This window comes from Eriocheir sinensis, chromosome 3, assembly GCF_024679095.1.
Source record: "Eriocheir sinensis breed Jianghai 21 chromosome 3, ASM2467909v1, whole genome shotgun sequence".
NCBI classification, from domain to species: domain Eukaryota; kingdom Metazoa; phylum Arthropoda; class Malacostraca; order Decapoda; family Varunidae; genus Eriocheir; species Eriocheir sinensis.
The window spans coordinates 22,476,967-22,496,933 of NC_066511.1; the positions used below are offsets into that span (position 1 = coordinate 22,476,967).

The 19,967-nt window shown below is 37.2% G+C and overlaps 1 protein-coding gene across 16 annotated transcripts in view; it reads right to left on the reverse strand.

Annotated features, from left to right (window-relative positions):
* Positions 1 to 1,312: 1,312 nt before the first annotated feature.
* LOC127006664 (aryl hydrocarbon receptor nuclear translocator homolog) overlaps positions 1,313 to 19,967 on the reverse strand; it is a 136,473-nt gene continuing 117,818 nt past the window's right edge. For 8 of the 16 annotated variants that reach the window (XM_050876954.1, XM_050876935.1, XM_050876944.1 and 5 more), the window contains 11 exons: positions 16,311 to 16,340; positions 9,591 to 9,763; positions 8,879 to 9,026; positions 8,216 to 8,418; positions 7,764 to 7,884; positions 7,207 to 7,365; positions 6,475 to 6,625; positions 5,958 to 6,115; positions 5,152 to 5,351; positions 4,736 to 4,856; positions 1,313 to 4,457 (listed from right to left, as the gene is read on the reverse strand). In XM_050876954.1, coding sequence (XP_050732911.1) covers positions 4,252 to 4,457; positions 4,736 to 4,856; positions 5,152 to 5,351; positions 5,958 to 6,115; positions 6,475 to 6,625; positions 7,207 to 7,365; positions 7,764 to 7,884; positions 8,216 to 8,418; positions 8,879 to 9,026; positions 9,591 to 9,763; positions 16,311 to 16,340 — 1,670 coding nt within the window. In that variant the 3' untranslated portion in view covers positions 1,313 to 4,251. The remainder of the gene's footprint in view (positions 4,458 to 4,735; positions 4,857 to 5,151; positions 5,352 to 5,957; positions 6,116 to 6,474; positions 6,626 to 7,206; positions 7,366 to 7,763; positions 7,885 to 8,215; positions 8,419 to 8,878; positions 9,027 to 9,590; positions 9,764 to 16,310; positions 16,341 to 19,967) is intronic. The other 8 variants (XM_050876909.1, XM_050876887.1, XM_050876895.1 and 5 more) reach the window with 5 other exon arrangements.

Genomic DNA, 19,967 nt, shown 5'->3' on the forward strand with positions numbered 1-19,967 from the left:
ACAGTATTGCCTTCCAGTTTCATTATCCATGTCAATCAATTGGTAATCTGCACTCATACCAAAAATATTAATTGGTTCTTCATTATGATAGCAATTAAAATAAGAAAAAAATCAACACTTGTACATTCTTATATTTACAGGTCTTCCTTCCATATACATATAAACCTTTAATCTGAGGTTATCACTGGATATTTCAATCAGTTTTACCTCTGCATACACACATTCAAGACCAACACTGCATCAATGCAAATCAGTCTTACCTAATACTACATGCCAAAGGGAAGGCAGATGACTCTTGCAAAAATATTTATCACATGGTAGTTCCCATTACAGCTATCAATCTCTTGACTAATGACATAAATGTCATACAGCTGCTTCAACAACACTCAAAATGCTCAGTAACAGAAACTGAATTGCAGATATTTACAAGTCCCAAACTGGCAGTTGTGCATTTTGTGGATTCATATGTTGCTATATAACTTTCCTTCAGTAGACCTATAACATCTTTCCAGTCTAACACTTGCAGGTATACCTGTGAGATCTATCTTCTATTGATGAGGGGAGCTCCGAGGTGGAGTCACACAAACCTAAATGTGTGTGTGTGTGTGTTTCATATATATATATATATATATATATATATATATATATATATATATATATATATATATATATATATATATATATATATATATATATATATATATATATATATATATATATATATATATATATATATATATATATATATATATAGTTATATATATAGTTATATATATAGTTATAGTTATAGTTATAGTTATAGTTATAGTTATAGTTATAGTTTTGTCTTTAGTAGACTGGCTATGCTTATTGAGCAGTTATGGTTCTTTGGACAGATGTGACTTTCATAACATATGTGTCCTGTTGCACGTTAGTATGAAGGCTGTTTGTAAATAGGCTCACTAGATGATCAGTTATAAACCAGAATCATAAGATGAAACAAACTGATTTTTTTTCCCAAAGAACTGTAATTTTCATAATATATGTTGAATTATTCCCAACATAATCTATAAATTAGATTATTCAATGTTGGTTGATAATGGGTGGCTACTAAATTCAATTTAGGAAGTATTAGAATACTAATAGTGTTCTGGAAAGCTCATTTCTATATTCCACTGTGCATCTTACAAAGTGACTAGAAAAGGCATGGCTCCATGTCACAGAAGGCTTTGGCTAATGGCTTGGCACCCTCTTATTTATAGCTTGCAATATAGTAAATGGTCATGTGCCTTGAGAACCTCCCACCCTACCATTATGGTCATTAATGCATAGAAAAAAAGAAAAAAAAGAAAAAAAAAAATCTGTGTAACTAAACAAAGTATATCCTTTAATATCATCCTGCATATAGATTTATCTGAGACATGGGGATTAATAATACATGTCTCGGTATTCCAAGTGTCATAAAACACAAATGAAATGGACATAGTTCTTATAAAACAGGAGATTCAAGTTAGAGACTGGAACCTTGCCAATTTTTTGCTTGCCTTTGTGGGAAATGGTGTCATTGAAAACAAGCTATAAATTTACTCATTTAAGAGTTTAAAAACACCTGTGCAAGGAAATTTTTCAGCAGTTATGTTCCCTGCTTATCTGCTGAGAATATGAATAGGTAAATCTAACATCAAATTATCTGTTTGAGCATTTCTCCAAAATCCAATACCTGATACTGAGCACTGAGCACATCTTTAACCTTTTCAATCTTTTCTTTTCTATCAAACTCTTGTAGAGTGTAAGTTTCTTGAGTTCTTGATTAAAAAATAATTTATAATGCTATGTTTTTTCCAAACTAAAGTGACTTACAATTGAAAAGTTACTTGAATGAGCCTTAAGTCACTAGCATCCCTCTAGCTATGAATGATATGTCTATAAATTAAATACTGGTGTTAAACACCAGACGTGCAAAACCCTCTCAGACCACTGAGATACCTTGTACTGACATCATGAGGACAAAATATATATATATTACACACTCATTGTACATGCCAAACAATCAAAACCTGACTGCTTGGTAAACCATTTAAAAAATGGCTATTTACCCATGAAAGTACTACAACAGTTAAATTTACAACTACAAGACCTAACTAACAGAGCATGTTACTCAACATCTAAACTACAAATACAAAGAAACTGATTATGATCCAGTAACCATCTTCTAATGAAGAAGTATGTTAGTGCCCAAAACCCTGGTTCACTGTATAAATGTGTAAAATATATGTATAAAAAATGATACCTACTAATTTTAAAACAATTCCACTTCCTGTTGAATGCAACTGCTAATACCCACAAAATGGGTAATCATATGGGTGAAAATGGAAAAATACTCTCAAAGAATTACATTTGTTCAGTGGAGGAGAGGTTTTGTTTTACTCCAATGTTTCTGGCACATATTACTTTTCCTTTGCAATCAGCACACCAACACCACAAAAGAATCTTTTGCAGAACCTCGAGGTAGATATATTATGAATGGCAAATAATCATAATAAAATGTTTGGATAAGTAATAAGTGTATGTGTGTGTTTTCACAAATATCAACTCAGCCAGCAACCAACCATTACTTGGAATGTATTTCTATTTGTATGTGACTACATTTTGAAATATGACTTCAAACATTAAAGTGAAACTATTGATTCTTCCAGCTAGCGTCCGTTATATTCAGTTATAAATCCACAATCTTTTGAAATACAGATATTGGCCTCACTTGTTTTATAAAGGTTAAAGGTTCCAATTCTGCCATCAGGGACATTATCTATGCAGGCAAAATTTACCACAGGACTTCCTTCTGACATAAATGCTTGACATAAACCCTAAACAATGAGAGCAAGAAAAAGTAGAGTGAGAAACATGTATAAATGATAAAAGTGTAGCGTACTAGCAACTGTCACACTATGCACCCATGCATTTCATTTTCAGTCTTTGGCCACAAAATTTTGTCAACTAATATGAAAAGATTATAAACCTAAATTTAACAACAAAATAAAAAAATGCTGCTTCTGTAGCTTTCACTATTATATTAAAATACTTATATTAACTAATAAATTAAAACAATATGTATCTGAGGTTTTTGCTGCAAAGCTCAGGTGGTGTTGGTGGCCCTAAATAGTGCAGGCAAGTGGTGAGGTCCACACCTAATTTGAATTTCTGATGAAAATAAATAAATAAATAAATAAATAAAAATAAAAGCTTTCAATTACCAGAATGAAACTGATAAAAAAGTGAAAACTGAACAGAGAAAACAGGATGATAAAGATACATACTTCTTGGTATCTGAAAGACGAGCAAAGGTATGCAGTACAAATTAATTTCCATATACATAACACTTAATATAAAACAAAATAATAATAATAATAATAATAATAATAATAATAATAATAATAATAATAACAACTTACAACATGGAATGAAAACTGCATGACACTTACATGTTCTTCATTAAAATGAACATTATTCCTGGACATGTGCTTGAGCTACTGCTTCCTAAATTGTGCATAAATATACAGTGTGATAAAAATTCTTAAGATTTAGTATAGCATGTAAAAATAATTCAGTCATAAGCTCCCTTTAAGGGATTTCAAGAGTAACAACTATGAAGGACGTAATACTTTGATTACCAGCAAACAAACAGCCTAACTGCAAACTGTGATTTGATTATCAGCACAACATATCATACCCTCAATCTTACAGCAATGCTCAAAATGCTGAACTACATGTGGCAGTATGGTGCTACCCATACCTGACTGGTGTTTAATTGCTGCAATAACCTCAGAATGCCTTGCATCTGAAATTACTCCACACAGTATGATGTATGGATGTCAATAAAAAGCTTGGACACAAGCTAAGGATTGTGTGGAGCACTAAAACCTGGCTTACCTAAAGTTAAGTCTTCTCTAACCTCCATTATCCAGCACCAATGTCTCTTAATCTTCTGAAACTCACCTCAAGTAGGCAGCATCATCCACTAAAAGCAGCTGGTAACAAATTTACTTGTTAAGGCAAGTTCCAGAATCCAACATTATTTTTCACAAATTATTACCAACCGTTAAATAATTGACTATATACAAAATACTATTTTCTCTAAATGGTAAAGAAACTGACACTGTTGTAGCAGAGGCACTTGTTGAGATTTAACAAAATACATCAAGACTGAATACTAAGGCTTGCCAGGCAATGAATACAAATAACAAACTAATTTATTATTAATTCATGAGAAAATGCTCATTCAAAATTTGTGTTGAACATATTTAAATCCTCAAAATTTGTTGGGGCAGACTGGTCCAGGATCTGCAGCATATCTGTAAGCTCCGGCTGTGTTCCTGGCGCCCCCCCCACCTGGTGGCCTGTGCTGGGGCTCGGGTGGACTGAGCTGGTGGAGGGGCCCACACTGCCTCCCTCCCCTCCAATGTTGCTGTACTGCCACATGCCTGATGGCAAAAAGAATATTGAAAAAATCTGCTCACCGATATAATTTTCAATTATTACCAAAACAATTTGTAAAAGCTGGTCAACGTAAAAGAGCAACATCAATGTTTTATGACATATTGAACAGTGAACCAATAACATAAGTGGCACTAAATCACTTGTATGTTTGAATAATGACAAGATCACTCGATAGGGTCACTATTTTAAACGACTCAGAAAGTCCTGCTATTAGCATGTTTCTCATTCATTATTTTTTCCTAGTAAATGGGTGGTTTCTTACCTGAGGAAGGAGCAGCTGAGGTGTATGATGGAAGGGAGCGGGTAGTGGAGAGAGGCGTGTAAGAGGGTGCAGACGGGGAGCGGGAGGGACTCATACTGCTGGTGTAGCTGTATCCTTCACCCTGGAAAATAGGATATTCCATTTAGAATCATTACATATTTAATGATCACTTATCAGATGATTGTAACCTCCTGTAAATTACAGTAGATCCCAGAACCTGTGGTTCCAACTCTGATCTTACACATAATGTAGATATATGTATACAATCAACAAGAGGTAAAGTCATATTTTAGATGGATTCAGCAATTTACAGCTAGCTGAGTGACACAGATGCTAATTTACATAGTCTTGATAAAATATGCTTGGCCATCCTTTAGCTGTAACAATCTCTCCACTGCCCTGGGAAGACTTCATACCTGTCTAATGTTTGTCCATGTTGGAGGATGAGCGGTTGTTGGGGGAGAGGAGGATTTTGTTATGCGGGAGATACTGGAGGATGCCTGGGTGGTGAGGGGTGTGGCCTGTGGAGTGCTGGGGGAGAAGCTTGCCAAAGGAGAAGCACCTGCCTCATATCCACTGTACACTGCTTGAGTACTGCTGGGTCTGCCTGTGCCTGCTGGACAGAAGTAACAACTGATGAGGGAATGAAAAAAATGACTTTCTCCTTTTCTTTTATGTTACCAATAACCATGTTTTAAAACTTTTCTACGATTGACTACATCAACGTTAAAAACAATGGCGTAAAGTCAGAAAGTTACTGTAAGTTTAGTTATACAGATATACAATGCTTTATGAAAAGCATTGTTCAGACCGAGACAAAAGACTTGTGTATTTTCATGGAATGTATGCTATCAAGTGATACTCAACATGTATATCTTCAATAACGGAAACAATTCCTTGAATAAAATTAGTTGGAGATTGAGTCATTAACTTAGCAAGAGCCTGTAACAGTTGACAGAAGCTAGTTTATGGGCCATATTCTATTTTTTTTACCATATTGTGAATAAATCAATGAGAGTACAAAAAAGTTCATATATCAAAGGCTAACAAAATTTCTAGCATTTAAATTGAGGAAGGATTTGAAGTGAAGAAGATTCCTTTGTTACTTTTCCCACAAAAGTGCAAACAAGCAATACAACTGTCCATGACTCCCTCATCAAAAGGCATATACAGATTCTTTTGATGATTACATTTTTTTTTTAACATAGCTTAATTAACTTACTGTGAATGTGTGATTGAATCATGTGTGGGTAAAGTTCTCGTTGCCGCTGTAATGAATACTCTAGCCCTGGCTGATGAGTAGAATACTGAGTGCTCAATGAATTGACTTCTTGCTGCTCAGAAATGCTGCCACTCATCTCACTTCCACTCTGTATTGTTCTGGACAGAAAAGTGATGTTATAAACAAGGTGCTAAGCAAAATACCAGATTAAGCACCTACCTAATGTAATATTGTCTAGACATATACACATGAGAGGCTCATCACTGTTGAAGAAAATATCAAAACTTATCAACCAAACAAATGTAGTTTGAGAAATTATGTCCTTGATCTTAATTCTATAGAACAACTTCAGGCATGCTTAGTTGCAACTTTTATCATACTATAAAACAAGTTGAAATTTCCATGTCTTTGCAGAACCAGAAAATAATAATACTTAAATAATAAATAAATACCAACTTTGGGGAACATTGGGCACTTAATGAATTTTGCAAATGATTGTAAAAAAGTAAATACTTACTTTGCAGCAGTGTTTGTACAAACTATGTACTCAATATCATCTGTGTAAGGGTTCAGGAAAGCAAAGGCAGAAGTTCGGAGCCAAACCCATTCTCTGTTTTTTCCTCGGAACCGATACATGACGGACATCACTTGACCTTTCAGCTTCAGGACTAGAAAAAAGGAAAACATCAAATGAATAATTAAATTATTTTAATTCAAAAACTCCAAAACATAAATTAATCATTGTAATCATACTAACTGCACCTTGTTTCCCTTACAACAAGAAGGTAGTTTTTTCTTCTTCAAAAGTAAAACATTCAGTGTAAAATAAAATTTCAGGAAGCCACCCACAACTCTCTGCCCAAACCTCAGTGTTGTGAACTAATTATTGTGTCCTTCTACAACTGAGTGTTGCAATGAAAAGTAACACACTACCAATTAACTTCTTCATCCTATATATGGGAGAAATGGGTTTTGTATGGTGATGACACATTGCATCACATTGCATACTCAAGTGAAAGCACACAGATGCTCATGAATTATACATTTCATTACATCAGTTACATTAGGTGGGTAATAGTTTGTGTCAGTTCTTGTGTTGAAAAAAAATAAATAAATAAATAAATAAATAAAAAATACATAAACCTCAGTCTCTTGTTGCATCAATGTGCATATGTTTGTATTTATCTATTTACTAGATTATCATAGGCTTGTTGGAAATACTGTCATCAAACTACAACAATTCACCTACCTTGGTCAAAGCTTTCTTTCATGTGTGTCTGGTCTTCTGGGTGAAAAAAATCAAAACATGGCTTGGCTAGTAGTTCCTGAGGAGAAAATCCCAATACAGTCATCACGCGCTGGTCTACAAAGGTGAACTTTCCATCCATTGCATGACGAGATATGAACTCTGAAAAGTAAACATTGCACTGTACTTCAGCATGTACTAGTAGATAACCTGAAGAGAAAAATTAACATCATCCATTTATACAAAATGAATCTGAAAATTTTTCAATGAGAGTGAGGGAAGTGGTGTGGTGCAGTAAATGGGGGAAGCTCCCCTTCCTTTGGAGAGGGAGATGAGTGTCTGGAGAGAGGGAAAATCACACTGTTCACTCATGCAGCGTCATGTTATCGTTTGATTTGAAAATCCCATGTTGTACTACAACATATGCATGAGCTCTTTCCATTTATTGTACCATCTGAACCCTACTATGCCAGAAAAGAGATCATAACCCAATTCATATTCTCAAGTAAATGTTAAAATTAAAAGATTGACCTGTGAGAGGTACCAAATAGTTTACAAACCATTTTGAGAGTTTGATCCCATGAGATCAGACGTATTGGGGGTTGAGGTAACTTGAAGTCGTCCAATGGCCACCAGACAGCAGTGAGAAGCTCCATGAGCTTCCTCCTCACCTCGATCCATCTACGGAAGGGGGAAAGCTACTTTAGGATCACATTATAATCAGTGCCACAACACTGCTACAGAAAGCAGAGCAGAGAGCAGAACTATCAAAGTTAGAACATAATTTCCTAGAGATCCAGAAGATCAAATTTCAGGAACTTATAAAAATCTCAACAGGCACAGAAAAAAGACTACTGCATGAAATGGCCATGTTATAAACTCATACACTCTTCTTGATGCTAACCATGACTAAATAATCCTTCACAACATCATATATCTCATAACCCTGCAAAAAGCCAATTCATTAAGTGATATGTATAATAATAATTTCTAGAAACACTTTCAAACATACTTGAACACCAGTTGGAGGCCAATTCTTAATATATCCTGTACAGTGGACAACAGCATAGTTGTGCCCATCATTGGCTGGTCCTAAGGAGTTTCTTTGTCGTAATCTGTTCAAGTGGCCTGAGTTCATGTTCTCAGGTGTGACACTTCCAACCTTCATGCGGCAGATGAACCCTCTCCTAGATCCCATACACAATCTCATGGATGCTGTAAAGATGTTAAAGGTGTTGTATGAAGAGTAACCAAAATTATAACATAAGGGAGGAGAGAAGAGAAGAGAGGAGAACAGAGAGTATGGGTGAGGAGAGGAGAAATGGGGAGAGAGGTGAGGAGTGAAGAGTAAAGGAGAAAAAAAAAAAAAAAGAAGGGAAGGAGAGGGAAAGGAAAAAGAGAATAAAGAGTGAAGATGAGAAGAGAGGAGGGGAAATGAAAGGAGATTCATATTCTATTCTATTGATACGCAAACAAACACAGACACATTACCATTGATATCATGACATAAAATCAATTAGCAACACACAGTCATCTCTACACACTGGAAGGTGATACCTAATGTCTGAAGCAAAAAAGTTACTATTGTGACTTAACAGTGTAGCAAAATGTGTCACCTGGTTGATCTTCCTTCATGTGACACATTATCCACAAAAAATTAGAAAGGATCACTTACATTGGTGACCCTCCTTTTTGACTGTGCCAGTTTTGAGGTCCAATATTCGCCCTTGGTTGGCTGGCTCCTGTGTGCTAAGCTGTTCTCGAACCTTGTCCACATCTTCTGGATGAACGTGATCGTATACACTGGATCCAAACCAATCACTCTGAAATATGATTATAAGGTAAACTGAGAGAAATAGGAGGTAAAAATTAATGTACAGAGGTAGAGAGGATTGGGAATGGTATTACCCTCAACCCTTATCTAAACCTCCAAAACAAGGACATAAAATGAGCTTATTCTGGATGAGAGAGTAAACACACAATGTACAGGAGCAGGTGAAATGTGATTTCGTTAAGGCATGTTGTGGCAAGGATGCAAAATCACATGTTTGTAGATGTGTGGAAGTTAATAAATATTCTAGCATGTTGTGACTGAGAGACAATCAATCAAATAAGTTAAGAGAGCTGAGAAACACGAGGCATAAGTGATTAATGCTGCCTGGAGGCAAAGTGAGAATTGGGAGAGCTGGAGGTTTAAATAATGGCCAGAAGTTCCCAAAGAAAACAGGGAAACCGCTATAAATAGAAGAAAAAAAACACTGAAAGACACTGCTGGAAACTTTACTGAAGCAGGAACTTCCTTCATACAAATAGAAAAATTTCTTGAGTTATTGCCAGTTTTACCAATGAAACAAAACTTGTATCTTCCACAAAAATGTGTTCCTCACCTGTGGCTGGTTAAGGACTGGAGTGACTGAGTCAGAGGCATATATGATTCTCCCTGTGTCACAGGCAACCACAAAGAGGAAACCATCAGCTGCCTCAAGAATTAGGTGTTTCAACTCTTGGTCAGTAAGAAAAGATGGTTTGTAGGTTCCATCTGCATTGGTGTTTCCTGTTCCTGAAGCAAACAATGGCATGAGAAAATATTTAATGTTACAATATCATTATCATCTGTAATGCATAATCAATACATATCTCTCTCTCTCTCTCTCTCTCTCTCTCTCTCTCTCTCTCTCTCTCTCTCTCTCTCTCTCTCTCTCTCTCTCTCTTTCTCTCTTCTCTCTTCTCTCTCTCTCTCTCTCTCTCTCTCTCATTACAACAAAGAATCTAGTATAACTTAACACAGTGATATAAAAGTTTGTGACAATTTCAAATGTCCTTCTCATGAATATTTATCCAGGACATTTTCATATGGATATTCTTGTAAATGTTGTGTTTCTAGCCCTTGTAAGAAAATTATTTTATGGGCATGACAGCTCTTCTAATTTTTTTTTATCAAAGTTGACCTTTGGTCAATTTTAGTGGATAAGCTCTAAACCCAAACACTGTAAGAGGTGAAGGCAATTATCAGTCTATTATTAATCTGAACAAATATCAAGCTTGGCGACATGTTAATTAAGGTATCACACTTGGACTCCATGTCAAAGATGCTACCTATGTACAGCAACAATAAGGAAGAAAGAAAAGAAAATATCTTAGTGTAGGGTTTCAACTTGTATCCTCTCCAACTTAACATGCATTTCCTCTCCCCCTGCCTCCTACACTCACTGCACACACTCACTACATATATCCTTCTCAGCCAAAGGGTTAGAGTCTTGCAGAAACATTACTTAATATTTTAATTTTACCTTCCCAATAAATGTGGTGGTGGTGGTCATTTTCCCAATAACTGAAATGGTGTCATTTATGAATCTAACTTCCTCCTTCTGTTGGTTCCCACTTTCTGCTTGGCCTCTAATAGTGACCTATAAAATTTACTGTCAGTTTACCAGAACCACAAAACTATTTGTTTCTAGATAGAACTTGGATACAGTATGAGGGGAGTTTTTCAAGATACCATTAAACTACCATTTAGTTAATTCCCTTAATCTATATAAGTTGTCATTAGTTTAGTATATTTAGATTCACCACATATATGGGTTATCTGTATCAATACTACTGTAGATGAATAACACATCATGTACTTGCTTGTTAGTGTACATCTGATGCCAGAGCATCACCGGTCAACAAAACATTTCATTAGGGAGAGTAAGAAGAATTTCCATTTTGGGGTCATTTTAACATCAAATGTTACAGTTGGACCATAAATGAAAAATCAGTAGTTTAGTGTTAGGGAATTTAGGAGTAAGCGTTTTGGATATCAAGTAAAAAGGGGAAACGAGAGAGAACCGTAGAGACAAAAGGCAGTGGAGAGAAAGGAAAGAAAGGAGGTGAGTTTGCAAACATTTGAAGTAACAATGTGATGAATGTAATGCATGCAAAAAGAAGGGGTGTGGTGACATCAGAAGGTAGTGTGCAAGACTAAACCTCTTCAACTCGTCAAATTTCAGTTACATAACACGGTAAACTTAGGCAGGCATGTGTGGAGCTGTACAGTCTAGGAGCAAAAAGTGTATAACTGAGTGTGACACTTCATTTTACATGATAATGTTGACTTGGAAATCCATTTATAACATTAAAGATTACTGAAATACATCCACAAACTGTGTGCATGCATGTATTGTTTCATGCCCACTCCAATTGAACATTTGCACAAACTCAAATTTAACTAAATCTAATGATTGACTATAAAAGTAGGGAATGAAAATTGGCCAACCAATCAAACAATCTACATCAAATCTGTGTGAAAAGTATGACCTCTGATTTAATGTAAAGGGAAACATGTCAATGAAGTTCAAAATTTTAAACTTTTTAAAAGACTGATCTTAGGAACAACTAAAAATTCAATGACAGTTACGGTAATTAATATACATCCATCAAATCTACCATGGATCTCAAAAAATTCTAGAACATAGCTGATCTAGCATTGATATCTGCAAACAACCTGTCCTAGGAGTTAAAACATGATCAGGTCGAATGCTATCAAACAAGCTGGTAAATCAGTGCAACATTGGCAACAAAAGCTTGCAAATGTGTCTTTCTAACACATAAAAGTTGCCTCTCCCAACATTATTGTTATAGCTCTTAACTCCTCCAAAGCCAGTCGATAGAAATGAGTCACATGACTCTGACTAGTGTTCCAGATGGAATGTGTAAAAGAGCATGTACTCTCTGAATTTCACAAACAAGCCAACGTGCTTAAATTCCACTAACAACTACATTGTATTTCTGATGCTTTCTTATAAGGCACTAGACCCATTCAAGATATTTATTCTAGTATTAGAGATAACGATATAAAGATCAAACATGGCAAAGCACTGGCTATGAGTGTGTTATCTTTCAGAAATTATCTCCCCTCATCTACAACCCTTGGAAGAAGGTGTAGATCATTTCTTAGTTGTAAAAATCAATAGGCATTCCAGAATTGCCGAATGACAGTTTATTCACAAAATAATAAAAATTCTTAGTATATAAATACTGAACTCTGCATGAAAACATAACTACAGTGTTTAAAACTTTGTGGCACTTTTGTAAATAATCCTGTGGTATATTTATATGGTCTGTAAAATGCCTTTACCCGAAAGGTGTAAACTGAAATTAAGATAAGGCTAATATTGCGATCTATAATAAAGTTACGACTGCTACTCAGGCATAGACAAGTTACTGTCCTTTATATTCATGGTTTATATTTCATCATTATCCATTACAGTAAAACTTTTTGAGTTGGCTTCTTAAAAGTCAGAATCATGGATGTTGGCAGGGCATAATACTTATAGGGAAACTAAAAAAATACTACAACTACTACTACTACTACTAATAATAATAATAATATAATAATAATAACAATTTTCTTAACAACCACCAGGAAAGTTGGAAACTTTTTGACAATTGTTGGCAATGTGCCATCGATTGAAGACCCAAAGGCTCTTTTTAGACATTCAATTTTTACCATCCGCAGTGAATAGCACAACATTGTGCATTCCAGGGGCCACATACATAATAGAATGTGCTTAAAGGAGCTCACAAATATCCATTGAGACTTGCCAAGATCACTCTCACAGGGAAGGAGCTGGCAGGAGGCATTTACTGATGCACTGAGGTGTTGTGAGTCACTGGTGAGTGAGAAGCTGCTGAAGTTAGCAACAATAGAGAACCAAGATCTTGCCAAATGAGCCAAATCTACATCATTTTGCATAACTGCAGAACCACAAATAAAACCAAATTGAATCAAGCACAAATCTTTTGTATACAGTCATCTATCACATACTTTATGCAAGAGCATGCGGCCATACCCATGGTATGATGGCTCCACTTTGGGGCAGTAGCCATCATACTGAGTCCACTTGATCCACAAATTGGCAACTTTGCAGACTTCATTCACTCTTATCTGACTTCCTGACACTACTACTTAAAATCAAGAAAAACTGATACTACTATAGTTTTTCAGAGGAAATTCTGCATTGCAATAGAATAAATTCAAGATTAATGTAAGCACAAATAGAGCCTCTGTTGACCTTGTCATAGGTCTTTTTCCAGTTCAAGAAAGTAGTAAATAGTTCCCATTAATAAAACGCTCTTGTTTCTCACTTAAACTTTAATCAATTATTTTCATCATCCTCTCACCAAAAGATGGCCTTTTCCCAGTTTTCTGGTACTTAATAATGATCCAATGCTAGAATTTGTATAACATCAAAACCACAACTACATATCCTCTGTATTTTAACATTTCAGCTATTATGCCATCAATGTCAGGCACTTTTCCTACTTTTAACTACATACTATATTCCCTCCTTAACCCCACTCTCCACCTCTCTCTGTGGATATGACAACCCTACATTAACCATTAGACGGCAGTGGAGCTATATATGGACGGTCCAAAATTTAGTCAGTCAGTTTTGTATGGCAGAAATATAACAACACTTCCAGAGTGCAGTTCAATCTATATATAGACAATAGTTAAAACAACTATTATGTGGTGTAACTAAATATATTTATGCTACGGTCCTAAGGTCGGCAGTGACTATATATATATATATATATATATATATATATATATATATATATATATATATATATATATATATATATATATATATATATATATATATATATATATATATATATATATATATATATATATATATATATATATATATATATATATATATATATATATATATATATATATATATATATATATATATATATATATATATATATATATATATATATATATATATATATATATATATATATATATATATATATATATATATATATATATATATATATATATATATATATATATATATATATATATATATATATATATATATATATATATATATATACGATTCATTTTGGGGGGACTCTTCAAATACTGCTGCCATTTGGGGGGTTAATGTCAACTTTTATACTGGTCACTTATGATCTCCCACCAATACTCATTCATCATGGATTCAAAATGCCTCCAAAGTGCAGTGCTTAGTGTCCCTGACTACAGATCTGCGGGCCTGAGTTCGAATCCAAGCCTGCGCATCTGGCATGCAACCCACCCAGCTGCTCATCCTTTTGGAATGGTTGATAAATAGGTCCCTTGGGAAACCCGGGGAAGGTAAACTGCGATAACCTGGATGTTACACTAGCTCTGTATTGGATTAAGGGTCCCACCAAATGGAACCAAAATGAGCCCCGTCGTTATAGCGTATGCTATACCATACTTTTAAACCTCTTTTATCTTCTCATTCCTTTTCACAAGTACCCCATCGGTTTTATTTATCCTGCAAATGCATTCCAGATATTCAAATGATATCTTTCAACGAACACCTTTCTATATGCCTCCATGGTCAAGTGGTGAGCGTGCCTGGCTTCTACTCCGCGGGCCCGGGTTCGAATCCCGGCCCGGGCAGTCGGCATGCAGATCACCCAGCTGTTCATCCTCCCTCTCGGGCTGGTTGATAAATGGGTACCTGGGGAAACCTGGGGAAGGTAAACTGTGGTAACCCGGATGTCACACTGGCCCTGTGTCCCGGTGTAATGGGCTCCCTCCCACCACAGGCTCAAGGGCCAATGTTACGGAGATGAGCACCGAAGCCACGAGCTGCTACAGCGTATGCCCCCAACTTCACCTTTACCTTTCTACGAAAATCGATGTCGACTCTACCTTTGTCACGGTTTAGTAACCTTAGTGTCTGCATTACTGCAGCTCGTTGCCCCTCTGTGATAATGAGGAAGTGTTGGTCTGTCTTGAGTTTCCGCGCTGACTTGGGCAATGGGCGCTGCCTGTCTCCCAGCCTGGGCTTGCCAGAGTTGACAGACGCTTCATTCTTCCTCAGTGAGGACGTTCCTTATTGAGCCAACTATTCATCAACCTTTTTTCCCTCTCCAAGTACTTTCTCTCCCACCTTTTTCACGTCTTTGGGTATATTAATCTAGCTACAGCATTTTTTTGTAGGTTCTTTCCTCCTCAAATGCTCCTTTGATCTCCTTCATCCACCATGTATTCCCATTATTCTTCCACACACATTATATCCAAATACTACTTCCTTAGTTGCCCTAGCCACTGACCTCTTTAAAAATCTTAAAACACTTCACTCAATCCAACACTTTTTTCTATTCCTACTCTTGCTCTTCCTAAAAATTCATTCACCATCCTTTTATATTCCTGCCCTGCATTCAATCCCCTTACAATTTGTACACTAAAACAGGGTTCTTTAGTCTTGTTATTTTAGCAATTACAGAATTAAGTATCACATCAAAAGAGTTTGCCTATGATAATGTAAGTTACACTTTGCACTTGAAACAATATTTATATATCGGAAAAAAATCAGTTGAGAGGATCTTCCATTATCCCTATTCAATTCTCGGGCCAATAGTTGCCCCAGTTTCTTTAATAATCATGGGTGTGTGTGTGTGTGTGTGTGTGTGTGTGAATGCATGCATCCCTTAAATCAATATATTATGCAGGCTTTTCATGCACAAAAAACAATACTGTTTTCATATCACTCTTTCAAACCAAATGCAATTACTAGGCACAGGACAGAATATTAACTAGAGCTAGGTAAATTACTAAAATAAGTGTGTGTGTGTGTGTGTGTGTGTGTGTGTGTGTGTGTGTGTGTGTGTGTGTGTGTGAAATTTAATGCAAACTTTGGATAACTTACATGTTGACAAAGTTCTAGTTAGTTGGGAATCTGACAAACTACATAAAACATTCCTTCTTATCAAGTACTAATTTTTTTTAAGTACTTTAAATGATTTGTGTTAAGAACAGCTAATCAAAAACTTAATTTAACTGTAAAATGAAAACTTAGATTTTTTTTACTTATTTTAATTATCCAAAAAATGTAAATTACCTGAATAAAAACCTTAATAAGCTAATGTACTTTAGGCCCTGAAGAGAAAGTTAAGAAAGTGAAGCTTAACATGTGGCTGAGGACGACTGAGGAAAATAAATAAATTTTGAGAGGTAAGGAATACATGAGGAACGTGAGCAGTGAAGCAGGAGGACTGACAAACCAATCCACGAGGGAGCACTCTATGCACACTACGGGGCCACTGCTTACCCATTCCACTGCCGTTGGTAATCTCCATACCTGTAAAACACACTTCCAGTCATGCTCGGGGCACCACAGAAAATGCTAGTTAAGTGAAGTATCAATCAAAACTCTAAAACCTAGTAGTAGTGATTAAAAGAACTATTATCTGCACCATATTGCATTTTCTGATATGTGCATGCTGTTCGACTGCCTATATGCTAAATGTGAAGGAGTGCAGCTCTAAAATCATGGTTTGCCTTAAAAACTTAAGAGGATTGTGCAATTAAATATGAAGCCACCAGGGGTCAGAAACACTCATCCTGACGATGATGAACTACAAACTAATGAGTCTTACGTTTAACCTATAATTCTATTATAACACACACACACACACACACACACACACACACACACACACACACACACAATTCATTCATCTCATGTTACTACAATAACATATAATTATGAGAACAGTATTTGTTGGTTCATTACAGGCAGTGTCTTCCACGATGCTTCTAAACTCTGTAATAGTAAGTGTAGGTGTGTGGCGCTGGTGATGATGATGGAAATGATATTTAACACAGGAACGAACTGAAATACCGAAGCGACTTAAAATATTTGAAGTAACTATGCTCTTTCAAGTCATCCTGTCTAACATTTAAAGGCGGGTCTACGTGGTGCTACAGAGTCCGCTTGTGCTGCGGCTGGCCGGGGAAGGCGACTGTCGGGCATGGCGGTAACTGCGGGGCATGACGTGGGCCAGGGCAGGGCAGGGCTGCCTTGACGCTGTGGCCTGCGAGGCAGAGGCAGAGGCCTCGCTCACTCCTCTGAACACACACACACACACACACACACACATGTCCCTTCAGACCCCCACCTCGATAAAATACATCGACTAAACAAACTTAGGAGCAACTGTACTACACTATCATTTTCTTAATCTTTCTTCATCATTTAGTTACTGTGTGTGTGTGTGTGTGTGTGTGTGTGTGTGTGTGTGTTTAAAAAAGGAGTATCGTACTTATAAGAGGCGAATAACTCTTCAGCCATTTCGTTCCGGGAAATAAAACACTAAAGCACCGCTACCCAAGCGTAAATGTCTCGAATCATTATTACATTGCCCTCACATTAAATTCAGTTATAGATAATGAAAAAAAAGTGACTTTTCATGTGCATAATGTTAAAAGTTAATACACATTACTTGATCAGTTCGTACGCAACGCTACACATCGGATCGCGGCACAGGTAGTGGGAGCGCGCGTACAGGTGTGTTCAGAAGTATAATGTCAAGAGGCTATCTACATAACCTATTAATTCACGCTTAAATAACATCTCTACTTAACACTGAGTACAGCGGGTTTAGCAAGGGAAAAGCGTAAACAAATAACGCAGTCCCCAATGAACAAGTCCACGGATCATCTTCAACTATACAGTGTGGCTCGGGCGTCCCGTAGCCTTCTGCACCACCCTGTGCCGGTCACGATTTACTTAAGAGGAAGCAAGCTGCGGGCAACACTGCGGCCGTTACAGTTAGCCGGTGTTTTCTCCCCTTGAATTATTTTTCTCTATGAGGCAGCAAGGGCCAGGGGGATGAAGACGACAGTCCTGCCCCAGAAGAATTAATGCTGTGCCGAGCGAGGCTGCAACACAAGCCGCTTCTGGCCCCGCGATGGCGACTCCTCCGTCAGGATGCCAAACTTCACCGTGCCTCAACATTCTCCCAACTCTTACTTGTAAAATTAACATCCCACCTGGAACGGAAATAATTGCTGCTAAACTTATCTTGTTAATGTGGCAGCAAACTTTATGATGTTATTTGACGTTATCATGGGAAAATATTAAGTGCTACATCCTGTGAAGAAGAGAGAACGCCGGTCTAATTTCGTATTCCGTGCATACTGGAGATTCGTTGTTACTGTTTGACGAAAGGTTCGGGGTTTCGTGAGCGCTCCAAACATCACTGGCCATGTAATACTCGAGTTCATTAAGATAAAGCATGTTTCATGGTTTAGTTAAGCCGTGATGATGCCCCGCCATATGTAGCCACAGGTACTTTGTCAAAACTTTGTGAAAAAAAAATCTTGAACTGCTTATGTACTGAGGAATCTATATTCACATCTGACTGCATATAATCGTGATGAATCTATGTATAATTATGCTTCGGCGTTTTTCGTATAACAATCTATGTAGCTTTTTCGTTTTTATTTTTTTTATTCGTGCGTTACGAATGGGAAACTTCGTATGTAAGTATTGTTTTTTTCTTCTTCAAACAATCAATTTATTCTTATCGACGTCTTAAATACATATACTATCATCCCGTCATCGACACACAATTATTTCAATTAATGTTCGCCTCCTTTCCCTTCCGATGGACATTCAGGCAGGTGACGCCATAGTAGTGACTTTTGTTTGTAGCTACTTACGTGTGTGTGTGTGTGTGTGTGTGTGTGTGTGAGAGAGAGAGAGAGAGAAAGAGAGAGAGAGAGAGAGAACCGCACTTCTTAGTACCTAGGGACATAAACACTACCCAGGCGGAGGATGGTCGCGGCCTAAATAAACGTAAACTACACATTTAGTACAATCCCTCCCCCCGAGATGGTCCTTCGGCGCCAGGTGGTGTGCGGGCAGCGGGTCCTCATCGGCACGAACCTCAAACAAGACAAAAGAACACGTCATTTATACCTTAAGCCTTTATGGGCACCACTCAGGGACCCACTCTCATCCTCCTCGGCTCAAATTTGGCTGCGGGGCAAACCTACAAATTCACGTGTTTTTTTTCTCGCCGGACATGAACCGATCGGTGTTGTGTTATCTATAATTGGGTTCTTCAGGGTAATGATCACGCTCCATTACCGCCGCCAAAAAAAAGTTTGGGTCGACACCATAACTAACTAAATACCAGATAGCGGAAGAAGACACAAAGCTCTAAGCACAGTCAAGAGGCGTGCCTGTGGATCGCGAGGGTAATAACTAATAAATACTTCGAAACAATAGTGGCATTACGAAAAATTAAGAAAAAAAAATAACCAACGATCTAAGAAAACATATATGGTCGGTCGCAAGAGATTTTCATATACAGGATGACGAGAGGCAAGGTCAAGAATACGGCAAGTTGGGCAGGTAGAGCGGCGTGGCCCAAAGTTCCTCTCCGTCCCCATGCACCGCCGCCCTGCACCTCCGCGAAATTCACTCCGATGCTCCCTGTTCCTCGACACATTCTCGTCGCTCTAGACTCTAGAGGCACTGCGGGGGAGGCAAAAGGGAAGGAAGGGAAGGATGGAGAGATGTGTGTGACGTCTGTTCTGTGTACCAACTCTGACATCTCTCTCTCTCTCTCTCTCTCTCTCTCTCTCTCTCTCTCTCTCTCTCTCTCTCTCTCTCTCATGCCACATACATTGAGATGATGTGGCTGGCTAATCCCGCAGGTTAATAATCATGAAAACGGCGCCATCTAGCGGGGGCTTTTGAGGTGGATTTACCGTTCACAGCTATCGGGTCAAGATCGTCCCACTTCACTGAAACATTTTATTTCTTTGACCGCAAACCCGCGAAAGGCCTAGGTCACTCAACCACCGAGGCATATTGCTATTATTTAACGAATCGTAACCATTTCTCATACCGGTGTTAAATTGTTTCGTTTATTTGTATATTTCGTGTGTATTACCTGCATCACTGTGTCGGCTG